General features: G+C 47.8%; 1 protein-coding gene across 6 annotated transcripts in view; it reads left to right on the top strand.

The window, feature by feature from the left end:
• Positions 1-26320, top strand: part of LOC143368939 (dystrophin, isoforms A/C/F/G/H) — a 338640-nt gene that overhangs the window by 253599 nt on the left and 58721 nt on the right. For all 6 annotated transcript variants that reach the window (XM_076812178.1, XM_076812183.1, XM_076812184.1 and 3 more), the window contains one exon: positions 7150-7322. In XM_076812178.1, coding sequence (XP_076668293.1) covers positions 7150-7322 — 173 coding nt within the window. The remainder of the gene's footprint in view (positions 1-7149; positions 7323-26320) is intronic.

The following is a 26320-nucleotide window of genomic DNA, read 5'->3' as shown; positions in this document are numbered from 1 at the left end:
CTCGAGGGGCTTGCGGAATATCGGATGCTACGATGTTCATCATTTTACGACCTCTTAACGAGGACGCCGACGAAATCCACGTCGCCGACCATCGACGCGACGTCATTTCCGTCGTAACTTTTCATTTTAGTCAAAGGACTTTCTCGCCGCTGAGTTCGTACCGCGGGAAAAAAGTGCGAGGTTTCCACGAAACTCGTTTGGAAGTACGACGTTCACTTTGCATTTCGTTCGAGGGAAATTGTTATCAATCTAGTCTAGAGAACATGGTGCCTTATGCTTCTGAAAATTCCCTCAAATCCCTGGCAACTTCGTTCCAAGGGCTATTCAATTGTCGACGCGAAACGACGCAGTCACTCTCGGATCTTGTTAGCCTCTCATATTCTTCAATAGAGGCAGAACTGTTACGAAAAGAGCACCTTGGATAAGTCATTCGCTTATCAAATAATCCGCGGCAAAAAAACCAAACCACTTATGACTCTGAAACTACGATACCTCGTCCACTGCAACCGCAAACACGCGGCCCACGGAAATAAGAAATTTGATTACAAAGATTCCCGTTCTTCGGACGCTCAAATATTGAAGCAAAGGGATAAGCCGGCGAAATCTACGAGACTGCAGGTTCCCCAAGAGAATCCACGTTTTCATTTCCTCGCATAATCGTCGTCCACCGTGCCCGAATCCAATATCGAGGAATTACTTATACGCCTGCCGATCGAGAAACGGGAAAATCAGGGGTTCCTCTTTATACGCCCTGTCCACCGTACGGTGTCGACCAGGGGTTAAATTATTTGCAGTTCATCGGAGGGGGATGTCGTGGCGGTGCTGTTTTACAAATCCGCCTCGTTACTTACCACAAGCTGTTCGTCCCACCATCATGCATTATTCATCCCTCGGCGGCTCCTTTCCGCGCCACGTATATTTTATTTCGATCGCCCGAACCCCCCCTCCCCTTTCAGCTTCAATCGAGTCCGGGCTCGGTTTCTAATCCGACGGAATGCGTCACTGTTCCAACCACGGCCATATATTATCCCAACGCTATCGGAAGAAGCTGACCACGCGTCATTGATTCCATAATGAAACAGGAGATGTTTGCTGCTCTGGCTAGCGTTTGTTCAACCCCTTTGAGAATAAGAGGATAATTTCTCACGGAGGAATTAGATTTTCTGTAACAATGGGCCTGGAACAGTCAGATGCATCGGTGCTTGAGCAGACTGAGATTTCGGAGGTGGGCTAGGGTGTTGCAGTTGCATCGGTGCTGCTTGTGTTTGGATTAATGTGGTAATTTGTTTGCTGAAGTTTTGTTTAGGGGTTGTGTGATCGCAGTGGAGGACAATTGCGCTTGGTTTTGACTTTGAGAGAGGTGGTTCGAATATTCCTATGTATCTTTAGATCTTCACAAGATCATAGCTCCTGCTGCCTGCAACCCTTTGGAAGATAAGAGGGCAATCTTTCTTCACGTTACATTCTAACAGAAAACAGAGTTTTATAAGTCGCTGTCGGTCACGAACAAGGAAATTACCCCGCGCGAGCCATTGCAAGACGTCTGAGGCGCTCCATTCCGGGCGCTCATTAGCCTCGGTGCGTTTAAAATTCTTCTGGCTGGTTAATCGCGACACGTGCCCCAACATTTTTTGCTTGCTCCGTCGCGAGCAACCCTTGCAAAATCCGCGCACGTGCCGCGCCCCCCAACCCCCGTTGCCCTGTAGCCGAGCGTCGTTAATGGTGATCGATAATTCACGCGAATGCTCGTGGATTTGTATGCAGCCGTCGAAGCGGGGCCGATTACGCTAGGAAAACACGGTTAATCGCGTGGCCGGGGGTCGTAAACGGGAGCCACGAAGGGCAAAAATGCCTCGCTCGACGCGGAGGGAGAGTGGACGGGGGACAAGGGTGGACCGTGGCGAAAGTGCGTGCAGATATTGGTCGAGTGCCGGGGTGTGGATAGTGGACAGGTAAAGGTTGACGGCAGAGGGGCAGGACGGCTATACGTGTCGCGCGTGGACCGTCGGGGTGATGAGGGAGCCTCGAGGTACGTAATTACGGTGGATTATCGTGAAAGTGTGCGCAAGGGGGGCACCTGGCCCGGGGGGCGTGCCGCCCCACAGGGGAATCCTCCTCGGGGGGTACGTGCCCGCAGGAAACAGGACGACGCACGGTACATCTACATTTCCTACACGCTGCTGGCGGAGCTACATCTCTTCGAACAGGTAAATGCAGACGTATTATCGCGTGGAACGTGGCGGATGGTTAAGGGGGTATTCCCGTTTGAACCCTCGGAAAATGTGTACATTTTGTGGATTTTTTATCAACGGCTTGATGAAGATTTCCCGTTTTTTTACTATCTTTACATAGTATTATGAGCTACTTAAAAAAAAAGTTTCAGTTAAAAAACTATTGTTTTTCGGAAGTTTTCATATCCGAAAGTATCTAAATTTTAGACGGCTAAACGGTGGGCCTGAAAATAGCTGTATTTCGTGTCTGAAATAAAAAATAATAAAATCCTCTTATAAAGTATGTCAATAGCTATCGTCCAACGGGACCGATTTGAAAATTTTGAAAAATAAAGAAAAGGTGAGAGATCAAAGGTAAAGTTACATTTTTCTAATAGAAAAGGCCACCTTTTTCTTTATAAATAATAAACGTCTAAAATCAAGAGACTTTCGGATATGTATGCATAACTTCGGAAAAATAATAGTTTTTTAACTGAAACTTTTTTTTAAGTAGCTCATAATACTATGTAAACATAATACAAAAACGGGAAATCTTCATCGAGCCGTTGACTTGTAAAAAAATCCACAAAGTGTACACATTTTCCGAGGGTTCAAACAGGTATACCTCCTTAAGGTAGCGATAAAGATTTTAGAGAGATTCGGTGCTCTCAAGTTTCATTCGTTTCGAGTTGCCTCGAGCTGGGGTAGCTACGCGTGGCTCGGGGGTTGTGTTTAAGTTCGGGGATGCGTTTAACGCAGTAGACGACCAGTGGAGGGAAGTAATCTGTGTGTGAAGCTCACTTTTTGATCACCCAGGGCAATTAAGGGGAATCCAGTTTTTCAATAACGCTCAATTACGAACGCACCTTTTCAGCGGATTTTTAACAACCCGCAGCTGGCTTATTTCCGCGTGCAGCCGCTCGATGGTAATTGATTGACAAATGTATTGGTCGGTGGAAACTTGCAACACGTAGACAGAACAGATTGATGAACCATTTAATGGAGATGTAATGTAAACTCATTCGAAATCTGATCCAAGCTTCTATTTAGTAAGTGAGATAAACCCCATCCTCGCGGATCGTTCGGCAGTCGAGTTTACTTCTAAATGTTCCTTTGGAGATTGGAAATCTTATAAATACCAAGAGTCGTTCAACATTTATGTGACTCAGCATGAATAACGAAGCCCGCGACGTGACAAACTGTTAAGGAGCCCGCCGTTCCGAGTGAATCCCTTTCGGCTCGTGTCTTCCATAGATCACGTAAATTCGCCGGCTTTATCTCCTCGGAGGTTGAATATTAGGGAGGCGCAGCGGGACCGAATCGTCGTGAAATCTCGGTATACCGACGGGGTAATCGGCAATTCCTCATTAGAAATCCTCGACGGGCGTGCACGTCACCGACCCGCGACCGCGTAAGTGTCAGACATTGATTAAGCCCTGGCACCGCCGATTAAATACGTCATGTGGAGCAGCGAACCCGTTCGAAAGATGAAACCCTTTAAATTATGCGGATTCCGTCATTGGAAGATCGTTCCTTTGCGTCCCCGAAAATTTTCACCCCAAGGACGAATAATATCCGACGACCTCCCCGCGACTTTTCAATGTACGACCGTCTCCGTGAAATTAGCAGGTACATAACTAGAAATTTTAATGTTATCGAAGAATGTAATTGAATAGACATTACCTAGTTACTGGTCGAGGCAGTTAGATTTTCACAGAGCGTGACATGGAGATGACAGCTGGATTACTTAGGTTCGCGATGTAATTAAATTCTATCCCGCGAAAAGTGAAACATTTGAATCAAAGGTGTCGTGCTGGCGAGATCCCCGAGAGCCGTGACGGTTCTAATTAAGTAACAAAGTCGTTAGTCATGTTTCAGAGGAGCCGAGCTCGTCAGACGCACGTGATGATAAATGGAACGCGAGGTATCGTTCGCGAGGTGCTCGCAACCGCGTTCCCCTTTGCCAATTACGTATACCATGTGCTCGGAATATTATCAGGAGCCATAACGCCGGGCAATAAAGCAAGTCTCTAGCCGGGGACGTAATATTACGTCCTTGGCGCGGCGCGGCGAGGCATCAAAACACATGATACGCTCTCGCCGCGGGCAGAACGTGCGCTTCGATTCGAGCGTAAGGATTCGGGGATGTAATTGAATCGGAACTCTGCACGAACGCCCATAGAATCGATTTAGTTACTGCTGTTTGCGCGCTTCGCGGAACATAGTTAAAGACGTCCCTTCGAAATCGTTGAGCATAAAACATACATCTTTCCATCAAATGACAAGAGCCGCGCTTTGTTTCTGTTACAGAAGTAGCCTATTACTATTACATCTATTGTTCTGCTACCAAATTAATTTTAAAGATTAAATAAGCTACTCAACGCTAGAATCTAAATTCAGAGCTTTAAGCTTTCACGGTCCAGGTTTAATTATTTAAGTTAGATTTTTATCCTGACGTTTCGCCAACAGTGCAGCTTCCTCAGAGATCAAATGACACACTAAAAACTTAAGTTCCCTTTGTGTCTCGCTAATAAAAGTCCCTGTTCGCAATACGTGTCCTCCCGATCGATAAAGATTCCCATCGCACGAATGCCCTCATTTTCCAACGTCGTCGATCGAACCGCAGCGATCAACGATCAGCGTCGGCCAGACGCGATAAACCGCGACGTAGATACGAGCATCGCGCAATTATCGCCCGTCGTTCGCCACATTAACGTTCTCGCGGAATGGAGCTGGCCGAGGCACACGCTCGAGCTTCAGATCGCTGGGCGAGATCTCACGCGGTTGTCCCAGCGCAACGATGCCCCTGTAACGGCGATTAACGGAAGGCAGGATAAAATAGAAAAACGGAGGAGAGAAAAAAGGCTACGCGGCCCCGGGGCACATCGATAACGCGCATTTGCGTAATTGCACGGGCCGTAACCGCGATAAGAAGCACGAGAGAGGGACGCCTTCGCATTTCCCGCGTTTTTCCAGCCCATCTACCCGTCGAATTTTCCCTGCAAAGCTCCCCCTTCCCTCCCATTGGCCCCTGGTCTAACAGGGTCAGCTTTGCAGCTACTCATTAACCCATGAAATCTAATCTGCATCGAAAGTGCGCTTTTAAGACAGCAACGCTTCGATCATCCCTACCATTCCGGGATCGATCGGTATCACGCGATTGGAGAACAAGGGAGGTTCATATTATCTTATTTCCCAGAGTTTATTTCGCCAGGGAAATTGAAAGACGCGGCGACGAGGCGCCCCGGGGAAATTGAATGGAAGTTAAAATGGGTAGTTAAGAGGCATCGCTTGGGGAGATTCTTTTCCTTCCACTGATTCTCCTGGTTGTAGAATCTTATGTTTTCAGTACAGTCGTGCATTGTGGGACAATAGAAAGGGAAGGGAAATCCTCAGTTCGTCGATCCACGAGGATCGCTGTAGTGGTAGCATAGGCGGTTCCCAGTGAACAGGCTCGACGATAAATCCGACGTCAGCGACCAGACTTCATCGTCCGCGACGCAGATACCCCACTGTTCCAAATAGACGTCACCGATTCGTACACTCGACGAGCTCGCCAACGAAAAGCTTTATGACAGATGCGCCGAGCAGCTTTCAGACGTAGCTGCAACGCAGAACGCGCCACAATGTTTTCCCTCTGCTTTATGGAATGTACAAAATGTTCCATTAAGCACGGAGGTAATATTCTAGGTGAATCCAGAATCGGGAATGATTCCGTCCCTAACGTTTCGACGAACTTTCTGTCTTGCGCGCATAAGCTATCAGTGGATCCTGAACACAGATGGGAATCGAGTCGTTAAAATCGCGACAACCTTAGACGTAGGCCTCGAGGATCGAGGGAATCGGAGAACAAACGCCGAGGAGCGAGCATCTGATTAAGCGTGGAAAACGTGGCGAGTCTTTGAAACGAGAAATATGAAGTATTCCCTGGATCTCGTGTATTCAATCCTGGGACGAGTTTCAATCTGTGCTCCCTTGAATTATGGAACTTAATGTCCCGACCCGCCAGGGAACAAAAGCTCCTGAATTATTATCCGTTTTTCCGGCGGAACTCTGCCAAGTAACCGGTGGAACGTCGGCAGACGTTCTTGAAACGAAAATGCTGAGAGCTTCCGCTGTTTCTACGGAGCTTTTAAGCATTTGTCGATCTCCTTGTCTGTTCCTGGTCGGGGAATATTCTGCGTTCCCAGTGGTTCATTAATTCTCTATCGCTTACCGGAGTTAGTCATCTTCAGTTGCGACAGTGTCCACGTGAGTGACTCTGAGAACATGCAGTTACGTTGGTGTTTTCGCGAAATCTTCTAGTCGGAAATAGCTTTATGGCTCCGTTACGTAAAGTCTTCCATGCTTGGGGATTATAAATGTTCGTCAGAAGGAAATACACCGTTCCAGAGTCGTTTGCTAAAACTAGCGATATCGGAATTCTGATTAGCGAAACGGGGTTAGGTCTGGTGGGGAAGAAAGCTGCACGCTGTCGGCGACGAATATTTCTTAATTCACTTGCATCAGCCTCGATTTATTTTCATTGGCGGCCGACGGCGCACGTCAACGGCTGGTCTCGCAGCGACCATGTACATGGGAACCAGGCATAAATCACTTCTGCCCGGGCGTTCGCCGCAATTCACGTCATCGCCATGACGAAACACCGTGAACGTTCTCTCTGCGTCGGGTGAATACTTTCTGCATGTTTCTGCGGAGGAAATGCCTGGTAAATGGCCCGTGAATACTCGAAACTATTGATAAAAAATATCTGTCGGTGAATTCGCGACGGCACGTGCGATTTACGTTGAGAAATTCTGGCCTGAGTGTTCAGCTTCGTCGGAAAGTTCTTACATAATCTGCTGAAAATACAACTCTTATCTATTTCCTCCTATATTTCAGCAGCCTATGTTTCTTCCACCAGAGACACTAACGGGAACGTCTCCATTTTCTGTTGCAGGACCTCCAATCGGAGATCGAGACCCACCGAGACGTTTACGCGTCCCTGAACGGCACAGGGCGAAAGCTGTTGAGCTCTCTGGCCAGTCAGGATGACGCTGTCATGCTGCAACGTCGACTGGACGAGATGAACCAGAGATGGCATCACTTGAAAGCGAAGAGCATGGCGATAAGGTGAGCGACCGTTCCCCCATTTGTCAAAGGCGCCATTTTCAACCCTGCGTCCTCTCTTTTCCTTTCCTGTCGATCCAATTAGCGGTCGTGGTGAGAACGACGACAGGTGGAAACCGGGGCGCTTTCACCCCCTCGCTAACAGGTGCGCCGCTTTCGAGAGACAGACACGTTCCGTTTTGCGTGCACGCGGGAACGTGGTCGTCGAGGAGTGGCTGCAGAGAGAATTCGGGGCATGTAGGGATCGGGAGAATGAATTACGTGGAACAAGGTGAAGCTGGGAAGGGGCGTAGCACAGAGGGAGGAAAACAGCGGAGAGCACCTGAGTCAGGGGGAAAAATGGAAAAACAGATGATGGAGGAAAAGGGAAGAAAGGGAAAGGTGGAAGTAAAGAGCGCGTGAAGAAATGGGAAAGATCAGGATAAGGGTAGGGGTAGGAAAGAGGAGTTTAAGTACGGAAAAAGGGAAAAAGAGAGCTTCGTGAGCTGGAACTCGAAAAGCACGCATTAGGAATATTTTTCCGTAGCGAACTTGTTGAAGATGTACTGCACAAACAAAACGGTTAATATTAGCACTTGGCTGCAACAATTCGATTATCAAAAAGCAAATCTATAGTTCTTTTAAATAATTTAAGGAATAGACGTTTCATTGTTCAGTACGAATTGGGATGTGTGAAGTTAATTATCGCTGAAGCTTCCAGAAACTCGGTCCTTACATAGAAGGTGGATGTGGGTAAGGTTTGAGGGAAAAGAATGGGTGCATGCAGAAAGGAAACGAGGAAAAGGAAGAAAAGAGAATATGCTGGGGTGGGAGGAATAGGGAAACGTGAAATATATGGGAATAAAGTGCGAAGGGTAGAATGCCTTTGATTTTAAAATACTGCTAGGCTTTAGTGAAACGCTTGCGGCACTGTGATTCATGAGTTGCATCGGGTTCTCAGAGTGTCTGGCTTCGTCGATTTCTTTCAAAACTGATATATTATTCCTCGTAGACGATATACAATCTTTTGTGCCTACCATTAACACTCCACCCTACTCCTCTCTCTACCAAACGCCACCACGCGTTTCAACCTGTTCGCCGTAATAACAGCTACGCGCGCGCAAAAAAAACGAGTGGACACGCGCGAAAATGTTCAGCCCGCGATCGAACGCGACATACTTTTTTTTCCTACTATTTCACTCGACACCCATTCATCTCCGAGAGCCTGATTTCCGGTTCCATTTTGCACGCCCGGATCGATTTATTTTTCCGTTGCATATTTGAAGCGCGCATTAAACCGGCGTCAGCTGATTCACGGCGAAGGCGCGGTTGATGTAGGGAAAATCGAGGGAAAATGCGACCGTGTCACGGGCTCCTGCACACAGGAAAAGCGGCGCATAACTTTTAACGCGAGAGGAATTCCAAATGAAACACGTACGCAACGTTTTGCTCCAATGGGAAAACACGCACGGTTACGTATCTCTGAACGTATTCGGCGTTAGTGAAAACCCCTCGCATATCTTATTTAATTGAAAAATCACAGCAGTCTGAAAGAAACAGGAAAGAGAAGTAACGCGAAGAAGAAAGCGTGATGGTAAAAGAAGTGTTGAAGAAGGAATGAGAAATCTGTGAAACATCGAACTGCAAATTATTCCCGCGGCGACATCGGAAGACCAATGGCTTTTGACGCGCAAACAATTCCAAAGATTTCCACGACGGGCGGAGAGGCGGTGGGTGTGCACACGCAGTAGGTTAACTATGAACCCGGAAATTCTCCGCGCGCCATTCTCCTTTGATAGCGCAGCAGTTATGCGTCGCGGTAATACCCTTCGTACTCAGAAATTACCTCGGCGAAAATGGGGGTGCTGGGAAAGAGCCTCGCCCTATTTCTGACCCGTTACCAGCGACTCTGCTCCGCTGATTCACGATAAATCCTCGTGGGATCTATCGCGGGACTTTGATTGGAGATCGGCAAAGCCGGAGCGACCGCGATGCAACGGGAATCCAGCGAATATATGTGATGCTTAAAAATTCTATTCATCAGGATTAGGTCTGCCTTTGGGTGGATCGCCGAATTCGCAATTCATATTTGAATGGCAGCTTAGTCTTTAAATAATAATGAAAGTCCGGTTGAATATCCCCGCGCACTGACGACTCCCTCAGTCACGATGCTCTAAAACGGCGCGGACAAGGGAACAATTTCAGCCTCAAAGCTTGTCGATAAAGAGTTTCAGCGTCCAGCTCACTCAGCTACGCCGCCTAGCGCCGCTTATCCCGGCTTTTGCCCGCCATTTGTAGCACCGAAACAAAGGCAGTGGCGCGTTGCAAGCTTTCCAAAATTCGTAGATGAAAAATCACCAGGTTGCTCTTTTACCGTTCCCTTTAAAAAAGCCCCATTCATCCTTCAATCCTCGAAGGAAAGATGAAAAGCGACCCGTTGCCGGGCTCCCTGGAAATTCCTATATGAAAAATCACCAGCGGCGAGCCAGGCCGCGGAAAGGAGCAGCCGCGAAAGAGAAAAGAATTCAACAGTCGATGTTCATTTATTATTCCCGTTTCGCTTAATCGATCCCTCCATTTACTTTTTTATAAAAGCCATCGTTCCGGTAGGGAGCGGGAGAAAAGCGCGGATGCACAGCAGAATCTCGGCCACGCGGTCACGATCGATTTGCATCCAGCCGGTTTATAACAAATCCCTGGTAGATTTTCCTGGCAGAAACTTGTGAAATCCTCGGGATACAAGTCGCCCCGCGGGCCTAGTTTGCGTCTCCTCCCTCTGCCATCGAATTCTGTATGCCCACGGATTACCTTACCCCGCATTGAAATTTTTATCCGTGGAAATTGCGAATTCTTGTTTCCATCGCGCGCGCAGCACGCGCGGCACCAGCTGCACGCGCCTTCGTCCAGTTTCTTCCGAGTCCGCGGATAAAAAGGTCCCTCGGAGAGGTCGATTACGTAGCGGATCTTATATATTCGAAGGGGCTGGCAGGAAATGCTGCCGGACGCTTCCTCGGACCGTTTTCGTAATCGGATTCTACGGCGGGAACTTTACAGCGATGTTAATTCCAGCCTTCGACCGGCAAGGCGCGCTCCGTAAACTTCGCTCGGCCGAACTACGCGGATCCACGTCGATGAAACGCCCGCTCGCGGAATTTTCCACGGAAGTTGCGCGCTTTGACGGCGGACCAGGGAAATTTCGATGCGGCGGCAGATACAGAGGGAAAGCGGAGGGAAACCAAGAGGTCTTTATTGAGAGAGGCGTTCCGTGTCCCCATGTACCACGTTTCAATCTCGTCCACGAGTTTTAATAAAGATTTGCCCTCCGGTCTGGACGGATGTAACGGTTTATCCTTTGCTTTACTAGCTTGTTGCTCCGCCATAATATGACGGTTCCCATAGCGCGCAACCGTTTTACGAACGTTTATGTTTTATCAAAGAATGCCTGCCTGGTCTCTTATTGGTATTCGGCCTGTGTACTCTCGGAGGATATTAGAGAACGCGAAGGAGGCACGTTTAATAATCCTGTAGAAATTTGTCTCGCAAAGGCTGCAACTTCTTCCCCTGGTCGCTCTAATTCCCTTCCTTTTGCTTGCGAGAAATGTACAAATTGGGGATGAAGTTTCAGTTTCATATGAACCATAGGTAGGAAACAATCTCAGGATTAACAACGAAACGATACATGTGCAAAGCTACAACTCCGTAAAATGACACTCGCAACCTCCCTCGACCTTTTATACCTCGTTGACAATCTGAATGGCGCAGAATTCCGCCGGCGATTCCGATAACGGACCTAACCCACTCCCGAAGAATTAATTTCAACCTCCCCCGAACCCACCCCTCCGTGTGGCTCAAAGTGTTCGCAGAAAGGGCTGGAACGGCTCCGTAGGCCGCGGAAGGACTCGAAAATTTAAGTAGCGCCGATAAAGCGAAGTCAGCAGCGGGTTAACCCGGATAGAGTCGAGCAATCAGTCTCCATTAATTAGTCCAACCGGCGCGGCCTCGAGCCAGCTCGCGGAAGCTTGATTACCGGAAGAGCGTATTCGTCGGCGGAGGGGACACGAGGCAACGGAAGCCGGCCACCCTCCCCGCCTTCCAACCCCTCTCGTTTTCGGGGCCCGCCTTTTCGTCTTTCGCCCACGATCCCGTCGTTTATTTTTTTTTTTGCTCTCCCTCCGTGTGTTCTGCTCGCTTTCCCCTTATCCGTCCCTCTAGAACCACGACGGCCATATTTATCGGCGGCAACCGAGTCTTCTCCACCTATATCCCCCTGACCCACGATCCTAGCTCGATTTTAACGCGGAGGCCAGCAGCAGTCCGCAATCAGGCCACAAATACCGCTGGAAATGCTGATCCCGATAATTCGACCGACGATCGTTTCTGGCACCGGTTTCAACGAGGTCGGGAACACCGATACGTAACCTGGTACGTTATATCAGCGGCGCAGAAGTTCTGGGCAAACCTCGGGAGGGTGCTACACGAGGGAGGAACGCTGCCTACCCCCTCGCCTTTGTCGCAGATTCGTCGATTGAGTTTGTCTTTTGAAGGGAACGTTTTGGTGCTTTGAAGAGAGTGATGCTTTACCTCTTTTTAATTACTTGGGGTGATTGCATTTTGTTCTGGGTAATTCTTGTAGCATTTTAAAATCGAGAGACTTTCAGATATGTATGCATAATTTCCGAAAAACAATAGTTTTTTAACTGAAACTTTTTCTTTAAGTAATTCATAATACTATGTAAAGATAGTAGGAAAAACCTGGAAATCTTCATCAAGCCATTGACTTGTAAAAAAATCCACAGAATGTACACATTTTTCGAGGGTTCAAACGGGTATACCCCCTTAAGTAAGAGATATAGAACATAGCATTATGCAAGCTGATGTAGAAAAAGTAGTCAAGATTTTCTATCCGCTAGGCTTTAAGAAGTTAGATTAATTCTCGAAATTTGAGTCTCCCCGCATCAGTAAGCACTGTTTGATGGAGAACGACCGTTTGATTCCCGTTTAAAGAATAGTTTAGCTTAATTCCGACACCTCGGCGGCAGCAACAGCTTTCGTTCGCCAATGTCGCAGCCTTTTTGCTCGCGCAACAGCTGCCTAGCTGTTGTTTGCCGTACGAATTACACAATCCTTTGGCCCTCTTGCAGCCAAAGTCAAGCATTTCGAGGAGGTTTACACGGGAGAGAGTCGAGGCAAACTACATCGTTGCGAACACACAACGAATTCGGTAGCTTAAAGCTTTTTCCCCAGCCCCAGAGAACAATGCCAGAACCAACGAATATCGTCGTTACTACTACATCGCATAACGAAACCTCTATTATCACACGCCTACTCAAATTATTCGCCTTATTCGTTGATCATTTTGTATTCTAAATAAAACAGTTATATCTCGCAACAACATCCTCTATTGAAACAAAACTACTCAACTAACGATAGCTCAGCTAGCAGAGCTTCCACCGCACCACATCCCCTTAAAAAAAAAGCACGTTCGATTTCCAAATCCTCGCCCTCCAAACAACATTTCGCACAACACGGCTCTCGCAATTTTCGTGGATGTTGGAGAGGGAGGAACAAGCCTTTCATCACTGAAATAAATTACATCCGCGCGTCAACGCGACTGTCGGACATATAAACTTCAAGCTCGCGCGAGCGTCACAATAAAATTCGCAGAAACTTCATTCTTCGCCCTCCCACTGACAGCGATTTATAGCGAAGGTTGGCTGGCCCCGGATAGAAAAGCAAAAAAAAGAGCGGACAAATCGGGCCACTGACTTTTCGTTGGCCAGCTCATTCGTCGGATTTCGCGCAAACAAGATACCCGTAGCGAGCAGAATCAATAGCTCGAGCAATTAGTTACTCTGGCACGCACGCGAAAAGGGCAGGAGCCGTATCCGACAGTCGGATACGCGGACCTTTTCGGACTTGTTCAACATCCGGCGCTTTTTTCAGCCACGGACGCTCGACCGGGAAGCTGGGCAGCGAAAGTCCGCGAAACAGGAGGGGTTCGTTTATACAGCGTGAATTGGAATTATTCCAGAGGAGAATATTGCGAGTTCGTGGATCGGGATCGAGTTTGATCTGCTTGTTATTATATAGAGGTCAGATTAGATAACGTTGGTAATTTGTTTAACGATACACTGTATTACTCTCCACTTATAACGATGCTGTTACTGCTCATCCCCTTATTACGAAATAATTGCTGTGGGTGGAATAACGCGAAGCTGAGTACACTTTACCGAGGAGTTATGGTACGCTGCAGTTGCTCAGAGATATTAGAAATCCTTCCAACAAAATCCACAAAGAAATTACACCGAAACCTGCCACCCTCCCAGATAAAACAACCCCCGTATACCAGCCTCCATCATTAAGAAAATAAAGCAACACTGAAATATCCAAGATACCTCCGTCTCCCGTCGTGCCTCGCGAAATCCACGGAAACTCGCCAAAGCGGCGGAAAACGCTGCCGCGCGAAGACAAACCGTAAGGGAGAAGTTCAGGGGGGTTTCTTGCCGAGAGACACGACGGCACACAGAGGAAGTCGTCGCAGTAGCGACGTCTGCTGCAAAGGCACGCGGCTGTTAGTCGAGAGGGAGCATGAACCGGGAGGAATAATTAAAGATACTCTGTGCCGCACGCTGGTGCGATGACGCCCATTACTCGCGGGTGCGATTAGCGCACTCGCGCGTTCACGTGCACGCCAGAGTGTCGGGGCGCGAGGCGTCGTCGAACGCGACGTGGAATCATCGAAACTACAAAACGCGGGGACGGGGTAGTGCTGCGGAGGCTGCAGAGGGCCGCGTTTACGTCGTGATTCCTGTGGAGAAAAAGAACTTCAAAGCTCGTTCCCGTGTGCTGGCTGCGCGCGTTTCCTTTAATGTCGTCGTCCTACGTTTGCTCGCCCTGGAAACTGTTGTGGCGTGGAAGCGTCGTCTCGCGACTTCTCCGCCAGCACGAACCATCTCCTGCCTCCTCCCTGGAAACGATCGTTCGAGGCTTCGTTACGGAGCCACGCTCCTTCGACGAGCAGCAGAACGACCCGACGCGAACCGTAATCGAGTTACCGCGAGTATACGTTTGTTGCGTTCGCCGCGAACAATGGTTGCGAGAGAAATTGAAGTGGGTGGTTCCTGGATGAAGGGGCGGTTTACGATAAGACCCAGCGTTTTCCGCGGGCTTTGCGCGGTATGAATGATAGTTTACTTTAGAGACGAAGGGACAATGAAGCGTTCAAGGAACGGGATTTCGCGAGCCAGAGAAATATGAAGGAGGTGGAAAAATGATTTCGACCTTTCACTAGGGAATGACTGATTGTGGCTTCGTGGTGGGATTCAATTTGGCCGGGGATATTAATTTTCGACGGTCAAACATGAACGGGGATTGGAAAACTAAATTTTACTCTCGTTTCGCATCAATTTCCCGGAGAATTATAATATATTTCTTCAGCTCTACCAATAAACATTGGGATATTATAAGGTACTGTTGCAAGCTTCTCTTCAAATTAGTGTCATACGTTCGCACAGCAGAGGAGCTAGAATAATTAACATTTCTGTCGCTCCCTTGAAGACCTTCGTCGTTCCACTTACTCGACAAACTAGCAATACCATTGTTATTCCGCTCCTCCTTGTTTCTTCAACAAACACGTCTGCGACGGAAGACGAACGATCCAATTTGGAGACGGCGCTCAAGGAAGCAGAGATCAATACAGTCGGTTGCAGTTCGCAATCTACGATCTTTCGAATCGAGCGGACCATATTCGCCGGGCCAGTTAAAATCCAGGAATAAAAGCGCACCGTATCTGAGCGATCCATCGCTACAGCGAAACAGAACTCATCGACGCAGACAATACTCCCAGAAAAATACTGCCATCCATTCAATTATAAATCGCGAACCAGCGAACGGAGCCAGGAACGTACGATCGAAGGAGCGCCATTGAATTCGCCAACGATACCGAAGTACTGGCGCCGATTCCCGCAAAAATAGTGGCCGCCGATAGCGAAAGAGTCGCGATGGTTGATTCGTCGCGGGCCAGCCGAACCGGAAGTGACAGGTAGATAATCGCGGATCGTGATGAATCACCCGCGTTGGCCCCTTATCAGTCGGCCCCGTGTGCATCGTCGTTCTTTTCCTCGTCGTTTCGCGTACACCGAAATCTGTCACGTGCACCCGTTCCTCCGGCCCGCCCCCCTCGGAATCGTCCTGCAACCCCGTCGCGCCCGATCCGGGCAAATCGAAGTTATTTTTACGTGACGTCGTCGCAGCCAGCGAACCGAAGACAGTGGAACATGTCTGGATACAGGAACACGAGACGAATGACCGCCATCCTGTCGAGATATTTGTTGCGATCATTCGGGGAGACGAGGCGCGAAATGGTCTGAGAATTTTGTCTTTCAAAGGCGACGAGCGTGCTCGAGTTTGTGGACAAGCTGTGGCGTAGTTGGGAGAGTAATAGGTGCGTTTGTTGCGTGTTAGAAACGTGTGAATTGTTGAGTAAGCAGTCGGGGGATGAGAATTCGGGGTTTGGAACGCTAGAAGGGGGAATAGGGTCGCGATACACAATCCTGCTAAGCTGTATGGAATTTGAAAGTGATTTTTATTTGAAGAATGATAACCTGATACAATTATACACCTCAGTTAGAAGTGAATCATTTAGGGGGAGATTCTCGTCTAACAGTCCCAAAAGTAACTGAAATTTAAGAATTTTTTTTTTAACAAAACTGTTGGTCATATTGGATTAAACTCTTTTGGGATATAAGGAGACATCTTTAAACTTGCAGAAAAGAGTTTTTTATGTCGATCCTTCTTATTATTTATTAATTATTGTGGAATCCTGTTCTACCTCTTCAACGATGGAACTTCTGTTGGCGGGATGTGTAGCACCTATCACAGTCGTCTGATTGGAAAAAATAGAAGTTTCTTAAAGTTAGATAGTTTACGCTGGGAATGGTCCACTTTAAAGAAAAATGAAAATTTGAAAAGGTTTATTAAGGTATATATAAAGAAATATTTGCTGCGACTTTAAAGATGGCTTCTTTTATCTCAAAAGAGTTTAATGCAATATAAACAATTGTCTTTTAAAAAAAAAATCACAAATTTCGGGGTCTTTTACACGAGAATCCCCCCTTAAGAAAGAAGCATTTCCCTATTCATGTTAAAATAATACCTACATAGAGCTCTGCGATGAACCACTCAATCCCTCAAGATGCAACCAATTAAGAAAGCCCATCGCTAACATAACACCTTGGTTCATCGCAACTGCTGTTTCCCGGCTGCAGAAGTTCGTATATCGATGTCAAGCTGAGTGACAAGCACGGCTCGGTGTGTGTCAATGTGCATAGGGCTCGTAAGGACTAGGAATGGTTAAGTAAACCAGCATTGGGGTCGCATCTGGCTCGTGCGGGGCGTAATGCCCGCAGAATATAGACGTCGTGAATACGGTTAGGCAAGGAAGAGGCAGCATTTAGTGGCTGGCAGGCTGCGCGCGAGAAAACCGACAGCTCTTCCGGGGATTAACGCTAAGCCACACCTTATCATACTTTAAGCCGGTGTCGCTATCGCGCATCCGATACACTGGTGCAAACACGTAGCCCTGTAATGAGTTAGGATTGCTCGGCAGACCGGAAGGAAGGAAGGAAGCTTCTGGCGTGAGCGACAGGTTGATTTCAGTGGATCGGTAATCGGTATCTCGGATTCAGGACGCTACGAGATAGAATTCACTTGGCACTCTGATACGGTGGACAGCTGTTCGTGGGCTGCACTCTTCGGCTTAGCAGAACTTTGGTTAGCCTCTGTGATGGGAAACGTGGAAAGGGTGGTTTGACATCCACGTTCTTTTCAATTTGGTACAAGTAAAGTGTTGATAGTTAGAGGGTTGAGAGTGAATGGTGCACTAATAGTATTATACTTTTTTCGGTTAGTCTGTGGTGACTCGTTAAAGTTAAAGTTAACGCGTTTGCTACTTAAAAGCTACTGTTTGTCCTCGATTAATATATTTTTGAAGCAGTCGAGGGTCCATGGTTCACAGTCGGCAACATATTTTCCCCTGCGAATCGCAGTTCACCCTCGAGCCGCTTCCCATCGTATACACAGATTTCCAAGGGAGGATTACCCTCCCCGAGGCGTAACGTTCTCTTAGAATTATATACGTGCCGCAGTTTACTTAGCCAGTCTGAATCCTGGACACGCGCCTGTGTGTACAAGGGGCAAACGATAGAAGAGACGCGCCGATTTATCGCGGGCGTTGGAAAATCAGCCGCGTTTCCTTAATAAATCTCCTCTATTAATTCCGATTTAAAGCACTCGTTATTCCAAACAGAACCGTAACTCATCCAGCCCGGTGAGCGGGTTTAATCGAACTCCCAACCCGTTTCGAGTCATTCGGTGGAAAAGCGTTTCGCAGTTGCCCGCCCGCCGGTAAGCGTTTAATCTGCATAGATTAATTCGATCTGTAATCAAATCTGACCGCCGATGAATTGGACGGTCCCTTCTGGGGCGACGTCGATTTCGAGTTATCGGTGTATCGTTAGTTTGTCGCGCTCAAAATCATATTTGTACGTTTGCCAACGCGGTAACGAAAATTAAACGCGCAGCAGCGCGACCTCTAAACAGGGGGGCGGCAGGAATTCTAGATCCACTGCGATTTAAACGAGAAACTTATGAATACAGGCAAACGTGACGGTGTACTATCTAAATAAATGTGCAGGAATCGAGGAGAATATCGAAGCACCTCTGAAAGGTGGAAAATATATTTAATTGAGAGATGCGAAGGATCATCCAGAGTTCTTCTTCCTAAACGAGAACACATATTTGAAACATTCGAGCCCCCCAGGTTCTCAGACACGCGACACGTCTCAGCCTCCGAATCGATATTCGATTCCAAAAGATTGCCGAGCAAACAGAGAATAAACAGGGAGAAAGCGATCGAGAGCATCCCTCTGCGATCTAGGAACGAGTTCGTGCTCGATAGGGCGCATTCGTGCGTCGAAAGGCAACCCCCAGAGCTTCTCGCTGTCTCTTGGATGGGTGGGATCGATGGCAATCTCCTCGATACACCTTTGAGCGACGCGGGACGAACAAAGGGACATTCGCGGAGCGTGAAGACGGTCCAGGTGACCCGATGACACCCCTCGAAATTTCTAATTTCCGGCTGGCTGCGAGCAGACTTTCCCTCGGCGACGCCTGTGAAAATTCAGATCCGTCGAGCTGTCTCGCCGCAGGGGCAGAAAACTTGACGACCCGCTGCTTTATACGTAGACGCCAACCCCTGATCTCCGAGCCTGCTCTCCAGTTCAAAGTAAAATCCGAGAAATGAGGTTTTCGGGGGAACAAAAAGATCCACTGGGATCGCTGGACAGAGGGGAGGAAATGGTAGCTCAAGGGATACGTTCCTTGGCGTGTATCGTTTGCTGTGTTCGAGGGGTGTGCGATGGAGGGATGCCCAGGTTACCAAGATCCTTTGAAATTATCCTTTTATTTCTCGTCGAGGGGACGCTCGGCCCTGGGGACACTTGAAGATGCGTGATTTCACAGCCGCGTGGTTGTTAAACGCGTTGTTTGGAAATATATCTCTGGAGTTACGCGAGGGTTTCGTGGCGAAAGGAATCTGATATGAAACGAGTACGAGGGAGTGTCTTTCGCGTTAGTCGAGCGTTTAAGGAGACGGGGCTTTAAAAGGGGAGCACCGAGGCGCGGGCGTTGATAAAAAATGAAAGAATGGTTTTGTGCCTGGAGGTGAGGCCCCGATGCCTCAAAGGGAGATCTGAAATGAGTTTCCCTGGGAAACAAAAGATCCCCTCGCGAGGGTGGTGCGCGGCGTTCGGTCACTGGGTCGTCGCGAACTCGCGATTTTAATTCAATATTCAGAACGCCTGATGAATGGCGGCTTGGAAAGACTCTTCCTCCGTCTGCCCGCGACTCTCGAAGATGGGAACTGGCACGCGAGTCGACCCTTCGTGTGAACTGCAATCGTGCACCATCGAATAATAACCAGACACTTCTCGGGAGTCTAGATGGGACGTATAAATTCTTGCAAAGATTCTTTCGAGTTGATTAAAATACGTTTTAGTTAGGTAGCAAATGTCTGTTCGTAATTGATGCACGAAATATTCGTGTAACGTCGCATCTTTAGTATGGAATAATTATTGTTTGGTGACCATTACAGCATGCTAGAGTTTCTGAGACAGCTTTGAAAGCGGGATTAAGGGGGATAACTACAGAACCCCTTTAGAAAGCCAGCATCCCGGGCACTTTGTGTTCCTGCCATAGAATTTATGTTCTTGATGCTCCTTCGAAGCTTTCTTCGTTATATCGTTCGAGAAACTCCATCCATTCATATCTCCACAGCCACACTTTTACTTCTTAACTACTTCCCTAACGCGTATTCGCTCGAGACCGACAAAGTATAGGTAGAAACATTTCCCATCTGATTTATCCACATTAGCGTCTGAACATCTATTTCAACTGCTCATCAAAGCAACATCCTCTATCCCATCAAGTTCTCCAGTAACTTCCGACTACAGCGGAATCTTGCCTCCGAATACACTTCTCGAAAGAACCGAAACTCTCTACCTCCATCTCGCCTGTTACAATAATATTCGCGAGGCGATCTGGGAATCGGAATTCCCGTCTTTCGCCAAATTAATCCCACTTAATCTCCGTCGGAACGCGAATCTTCATTATTGGGACGTAGATATGATTCTCCACGACCGATTAAATGCCCGCGAAAATTAATCGGCACCGAACGCACGACCGATTACCATATTACCCAGTGGCTGTGCGAAAAGAGAAAGAACCATGGGGTGGAAAAATGATGGGAGGGGTGCGTAAATTGTTGGATTAAGCGAATTCCAATAAATTAGCAGGATTATAAATACACCGTGTCGCTTTCGATATGAACCGCCGTGGTCCGCGAGGGAGGAACGGTGTTATTATCGATCCCCACGTCGATTCGACCGCATCGCCGATACGGATCAGCGTGGTGGAGGATGATAGGAAAAAGTCGAATTATCGACACGCCGAGTTAAATGTGGACAGAAACGACGCTGGTAAACAGGGGGGGTATTTGCGTTCTCATTAGGAAACGCCGCAAACCGATTCCAATGAATTCGACCTTCCGCCCAGCGCCAGGCGAAGTGGATCGATCCCGCGCTGGTCACGATGGAATCGATACCCCGCCGCTGATGCTCGCTACCCTGGACAGGAAGTGCACTTCCAGCCGAGATACTGGTCCAGATGCACGCTAACGAGACCGGGATCTGTGGGATTAATTGGAGGAGGGTGTGCGCAGTTTTTAATTTCCTCTGTGTCGTTTCTTTGGTAATTGGTAATGGACTTAATGATACTGTAGAGAGGTTGTGGATTGGGGCGGTAGATATTATTATTTTTAATGCTTCGAAGGATGCCAGGGCAGAAAGATTGTGTAATTGTTTTAGTGTTTCAGTATTGTACATGTGCGGGTAGTCCAGAGTAAAGGGAAGCAAGAAGTAGGATAGTTCTATGTGAAAGTTCGAGTTGAATACGCGACCTGCGAGTTATTTTATTAACAGTGTCCTCGTTTCCCTGAAGATTTGGATTTCCAAGGGGGAGCAGAGCTTCCAGTGCGATTGGACCGAACTGGGGGGGTTATTGAGTTACAGGGAATCTAGAACAAAGTCTGGCCAGACGTGCAGCGCGCTAATTCCACTGGCTTGTCCCGTGTATACACAGTAAAATCACTGAGCGGTGTTTAATTTGTGGCTGCAATAGTATTGTTTTTCACCGTTGAAATAGCTCGACCCTTCCAGGACTAAAGCATTCTGCAAGCTTCATTATTTTACAGGCACAATATCTCACGTTACGTGCGTAGTAAAAAGTTGATAGTTCTCCAATCCGCGGAGTCGTAATTTTCACGAAATTTCTTTGTCAAGCTTACTAAAGGAATTTTTATTGCGCCATTCCTATATTTCTGCCACGATATGCCCTATAAAGTTTCGTAGTATCATGAACCATCGTTCACGCCCCCTTGTAAAAGTCAATCGGGAACGGGTGGCCATTAGGTGCCATTTGAAAATCCGTTCATCGACGCGGTTTATCCCGCTAATTTGATACACGAACCGTAGTCGTAAAGGAGGCGAGTTATTAAATTAAAGGGCCGCATAAAGCCGTGCGGATTTCGGGGAGCGGTACGTGCGAGAGTTTATCGACGGCGTATAACGTCACACGCCATAAAACGCCGCGATTGCGCCCGTTATTATTACAGCGGGAATAATAGGGCAACTAGAGCAGGGTTAATTTTATTTAAGCTTTAGCCACGAGCTGTGATACCGCGCCTGCGATCGTTTGGTCTGCTTCCCGTCGCTAGCACAGTCGATGATCAAAAGAAACTTGCGGCCAGGAAAAGCTGGCCAAGAATTAAGTTACTTTGCCAGTGTGTATAAAGCAGGGGATTGGAAAAATTGTGGCTACCGCGGTCGAGGGTGTTGAACGCGAGCCAGTTGCGGTTAAACCTTAAATTGGCACAGAAAAAACGTAGAACACTTTGGTGGAGAATGAAGCTAATTAGTTAGAAAATCTGAGTTAAGTGCCGCGTTGGGAAAATCGAGAATTCGGGTATGCAGGTATTTGCGATTGTGGGAGTTCGAAGCATTAGGAATTTGGTGCGCTTGGAAATTGATACAGCGTGCATTCGGTGCACTACGAATTCAATGCGCTGGAAATTCGAGGCACCAGAACTTTGACGCGTCGTGTATTCGATGCACCTAAAATAAAGTGCTCCAGGAATTTAGTGTACCAAAATTTCGATGCACCAGAAATTCGATTTACCAGGTATTTTGTACACCAGCAATTCAATGCCCAACGAATTCAGTTCCGATTAACTGACAACCAAAGACACTCACACGAATAGAGCTACAAGATAGTCGGATTCTTCCAGGGTGATCAGCTTGCCCAAAAAGGACCGAGTAGGTGGCGCCGCGTGTGCACGCCCGCCGCTAGCGGAACATTAATAGTCGCGTTGTTGTTGTTTATCGCGGAAGTTTGGGGACGGTTTTGCGCGTCGACGGGGGCCGACCTTGCTCAGATTGGAATTGCACCGGGCAAATTGTTCCCCGGAGTTGAATTATAACGCTCCACCCGTTCGCGGCAATTCCATTTGCCGACTTTATTGCGTTAACCGGGGCCAGGACGAGTGGCGTCTTCCGCGAGGACACCGAGGAAGAAGCAAGGACGAGGTGATAGATCAAAAGGCTTTGTCGAGCCGCGACCCTCTCCTCTCCGCCTCTTCCGCTTCTCTGCGAACAGTCGATTACTGGTGCCTCGTCTCTGCGGTCTGTCAATGGCCTCGAGAGATCCTGGTGAACACGAATCGATTTCATTCGCGCGTCGAAAGGCACGGCGAAAAATCCCAACTCTTACCGAAGGAGGCTGAGAATTAATTTACAGCCGAATGGAATGGGGCACTTCTCGGAGAGGGTGAAATGGAAGCTTGGATTTAAGTACTCGACCGATAAAGTGTATTTCTTTGCAGTTTCTTATAATAGTACAAAATCAGTGTAATGAACAGTAGAGGAGGCCCGGCGAGGGAGTAATTCCAGTGTGCTTTAAATAAATAATCCTTCATCCTTGCTTTCTCTGAGTAAATATGGGCCATAAGACGATTTCGTTTGACCTTTTTTGAAGCCGAGCGTGCTCAAAGCTAACTGATGCCAGGCCATCCTCTCTGCCAGTCGCTCCAACCTTTTTGCAGGACTTAAACTTTTTTCTTAAATTCATTACTGCCGTTATCTGGACGCGGGGCTGATATAAAAGCTTGATACAAACGGGAAGCGATATAACGGAGGGAGTCCCTTTGTGCGGCTTTCCAGCAAAATCCGCGCCAACTTTTAAGCCGCATTGTAAATTATACCGGAATCTCGTTAATAATCCTGTGTGTTTGAGATACGCCATAAAGGGGACTCCTCTTTCGCGGTAGATTTTAAACCGTGTCCTTCTTTTAAACTTGAACGATTAATGGGTTGATGCTTCGGGTCAAGTTTATTATTCCTAAGAAAGAGTTTATTGTGTACTTAATTTCCATGCATTTTTGGTAACTCAAAGAGTAAATAAGCTGAATTCTTTGAAGACTGAGAATACCCACAATAGCACATCGATCTACAGACATATTTCCCCTGAAATTCCGACGACGATTAACGTCATCCCCACTCGTGAAACATGACGCCCAGGGCTTAGGAAAACGTGACGCAAATTCTTTAACGGGTTTCGTTAATGCGAGAGGATAGAGTCGCGCGTGCAGAAAAAAGAGCGAAAAATTCGATGCTCTCGATGGAAGTCGGCTTACCCAAAATCGCCATGGTCTGTTCCCGTTCGCACCTAGCACGTCCCAGCCCCTATATGTCGCAGCAGTTCGTTTGTTTCGCCGTTTTAATTATTCCGCGTCTCTGGTCGCGCACAGAGAACCGCACCATAATCAAAAGTTTCGCACCAGCCCGCCAAAGTCCCCCGATCCAATCCAATTCTTTATTCCCTCGCACTCTCCCGCAGCGTTTCTAAATTTTAGGGGACGTCAATATTTCCCGCCCCCGCGCCGAACGTAATCTAGAAATCTGCAGCTTTCATCTCTGCGTGGGAAAAAATTCACAGCCATCGCGTTCTTCCAATTTCCCTCTCTCTTCTTTTATGCAGCGGGCGGGACAATTCTGTTTACATGTATCGCAGAAGTTCGGTGGACCCAGCTGTGTGTCACTTGGGAAATTAGAACAATCATCCGACCAGACACTTGGAGTTACGTAATCTTAAAGGACATTGAACGTTTAAGCTCTCTTTATACCACCCGTCTTATCTCGATGTTAAAATACCACCACAAAGAGGTGCCGTCTATATTTCCCCGTGAATCGAAGAGCACCGTACTATCGCGCACGTACAATGTCCTCTTAAAGAATTCCGTCCCCATGACAGGCCCCTGGATAGAAAACTCTCCTCGCGCGGCTCGCCGTTCGTAGAATTTCTCAGTGATTTATGTTACATTAGGTCGGCGCGTCGTAAAGATGGAGGAAAAGGAGTGTATTCAATGTTCCCCTCGGCACGCGGAGGCGTGATGGTATTCCTCGGGCACATCCAATTGAAATGCGATCGCACGGGCTCCGAGTTGCAGAAGACGAACACAGGCGTCCCCTGTTCCGGCATTTTTCGCGACACGGCGATGTTCTGAACGCGAGCACGGATTACGTTGATGTCCCATTAACCCCGAGGAACCTCGGTTGTAGCCCCGTTGGTAATCAGGGTGCACCGAACTTGGAGCAATTAATCGTTCGGGCGACCACATCGATTAAACAGCCGACATCGTCGCTATCGATCGCGGGGCCATTTGTTTCTCGATGGAAGGACCGCCAGGGAGACTCGACACCCTACATTTTTATTGACCTTGCGCTTTCCAATATTAAGGGAGCTCATTTTATTCCTCCTATGCACCTCGCCTCGAATCTCTCCTCGATAATAATATTTTAAGGGAGCCCTAAGGAAAGTCTACCTTTAGGCTTCGAGTCTAATAAACGAAACGTCAGATTCTGAGATGTAGCTTAATCTCAGATTCCTTGGTGCCCCCCCGCCGGCAGAGTACAGTTTCGTAGACGTGGAATTTCCGGGGATAGAGCCAATTCGACTTTGCCGTAGGAAGAAAGGAGAGGAAAGAAGCAGTTGAAGAAAGTCAAACTATCCTTCTTAGCGGTATTCAACGTCTCCTCCCGGCGATATATCCGGGTCTCCTTATCTCGCTGGGGAAGAAAGCACAATACCTTTCGACGTGTACATGTATATAGGGGCGTAGATTCCCGGAAGTATACAGCTGCCTCGCGGAATTCCGCAGGACTTTCATCGACGTTACAATAACTGCAATATATCCGGCCGCGGGGCTGCTCCTTCGCGATACCAGGCGACGGGTCCGCGGCTTTCGTGGATGAAAAGGAGGGTTGCTGGCGATGGGGATGAGAAGACAGGAGTCAGATGTTAAGGGTGTGAGGGACTGCTCCGTCGACGACGGTGCAACAATGGCGGAATATAAATCTAAATCCCGAGCGCCATCCTTCCAGCCCTCCTTGCCAGCTACCTTCGCACGCCTCTCGATCTTCCCTCCTTTCAATCCCTTCCATTTCTTTCTCTTCTTATTCATTCTCGCTGTCTATCTTGTCCCCCGTCATCCATCCTCCTCTTGTATTTACGTCGACGTTTCATTTTTCTCCTTCCAACAGCCCCCTCAATTGCAACATTTGCGATTCGATAAGGTCTTCTTGCCGCTTCCTCTTCCGGCGAATTTTTACGGAATATTGTATAGGAATATTTACCACGTCTGGGTCCACTGTGGAATTATAAGGAAGAATTCTTCCTCCTATTATTTGCGTTACTTCCTGTTCACTTGTAAGCGTGTCCCATCCATTATTCTTGCTGTTTTCTTTTTTCTGGGGGAGGGAGTATCGTAGCAGAGTTTTCGTTACAACACGCTTCCAAGACCTTCCTCTCTGCCCCATTCATTCGTAGAGTCTCTCACTTGCATAGTTCACCTTGAATGTCTGGCATCGCCTTCTCCTACCAGCAGGCGCTGCCACTTTTTCACCCTCTTAGTCTACGTCGATGTCCCTCCTCTTCTCTGTCCATTCATCACCGAGTGCTTTCATTCTCTCCGCCCTTTTCACTTTCTCCCGAGAATAAATATTTCTTTGCCACGACGAAACGTCGCCAGCCCACCCAGTCGACCCTCATCAGTATTTACGGGCCAGACACGCGCGTTCTCCTCGTTTTCACGGCTGCCCACTTCCCTTTTCCATGCCTAACCTGCGTCTAATGGACGATGGGTATCTGAACATGTAAATACCAACATTACCGACACAGCAAGTCGCGAGATATACGCCGCACTATAGCAGCAGAGATCGGTTACTTACTCTCTGTACTTTAAATTCAGCACTATTCAAGCTATCTCCAAATATATTATAAACCGTGTCTCTGTTAATTATTTACTCTTATATATTTGCAATACACCACAGACCTCAACACGCATCTCCGCGAAT

The sequence above is a fragment of the Andrena cerasifolii genome, chromosome 5 (genome assembly GCF_050908995.1).
Source record: "Andrena cerasifolii isolate SP2316 chromosome 5, iyAndCera1_principal, whole genome shotgun sequence".
NCBI lineage: Eukaryota > Metazoa > Arthropoda > Insecta > Hymenoptera > Andrenidae > Andrena > Andrena cerasifolii.
This window is presented reverse-complemented; position numbering and strand designations above follow the sequence as displayed.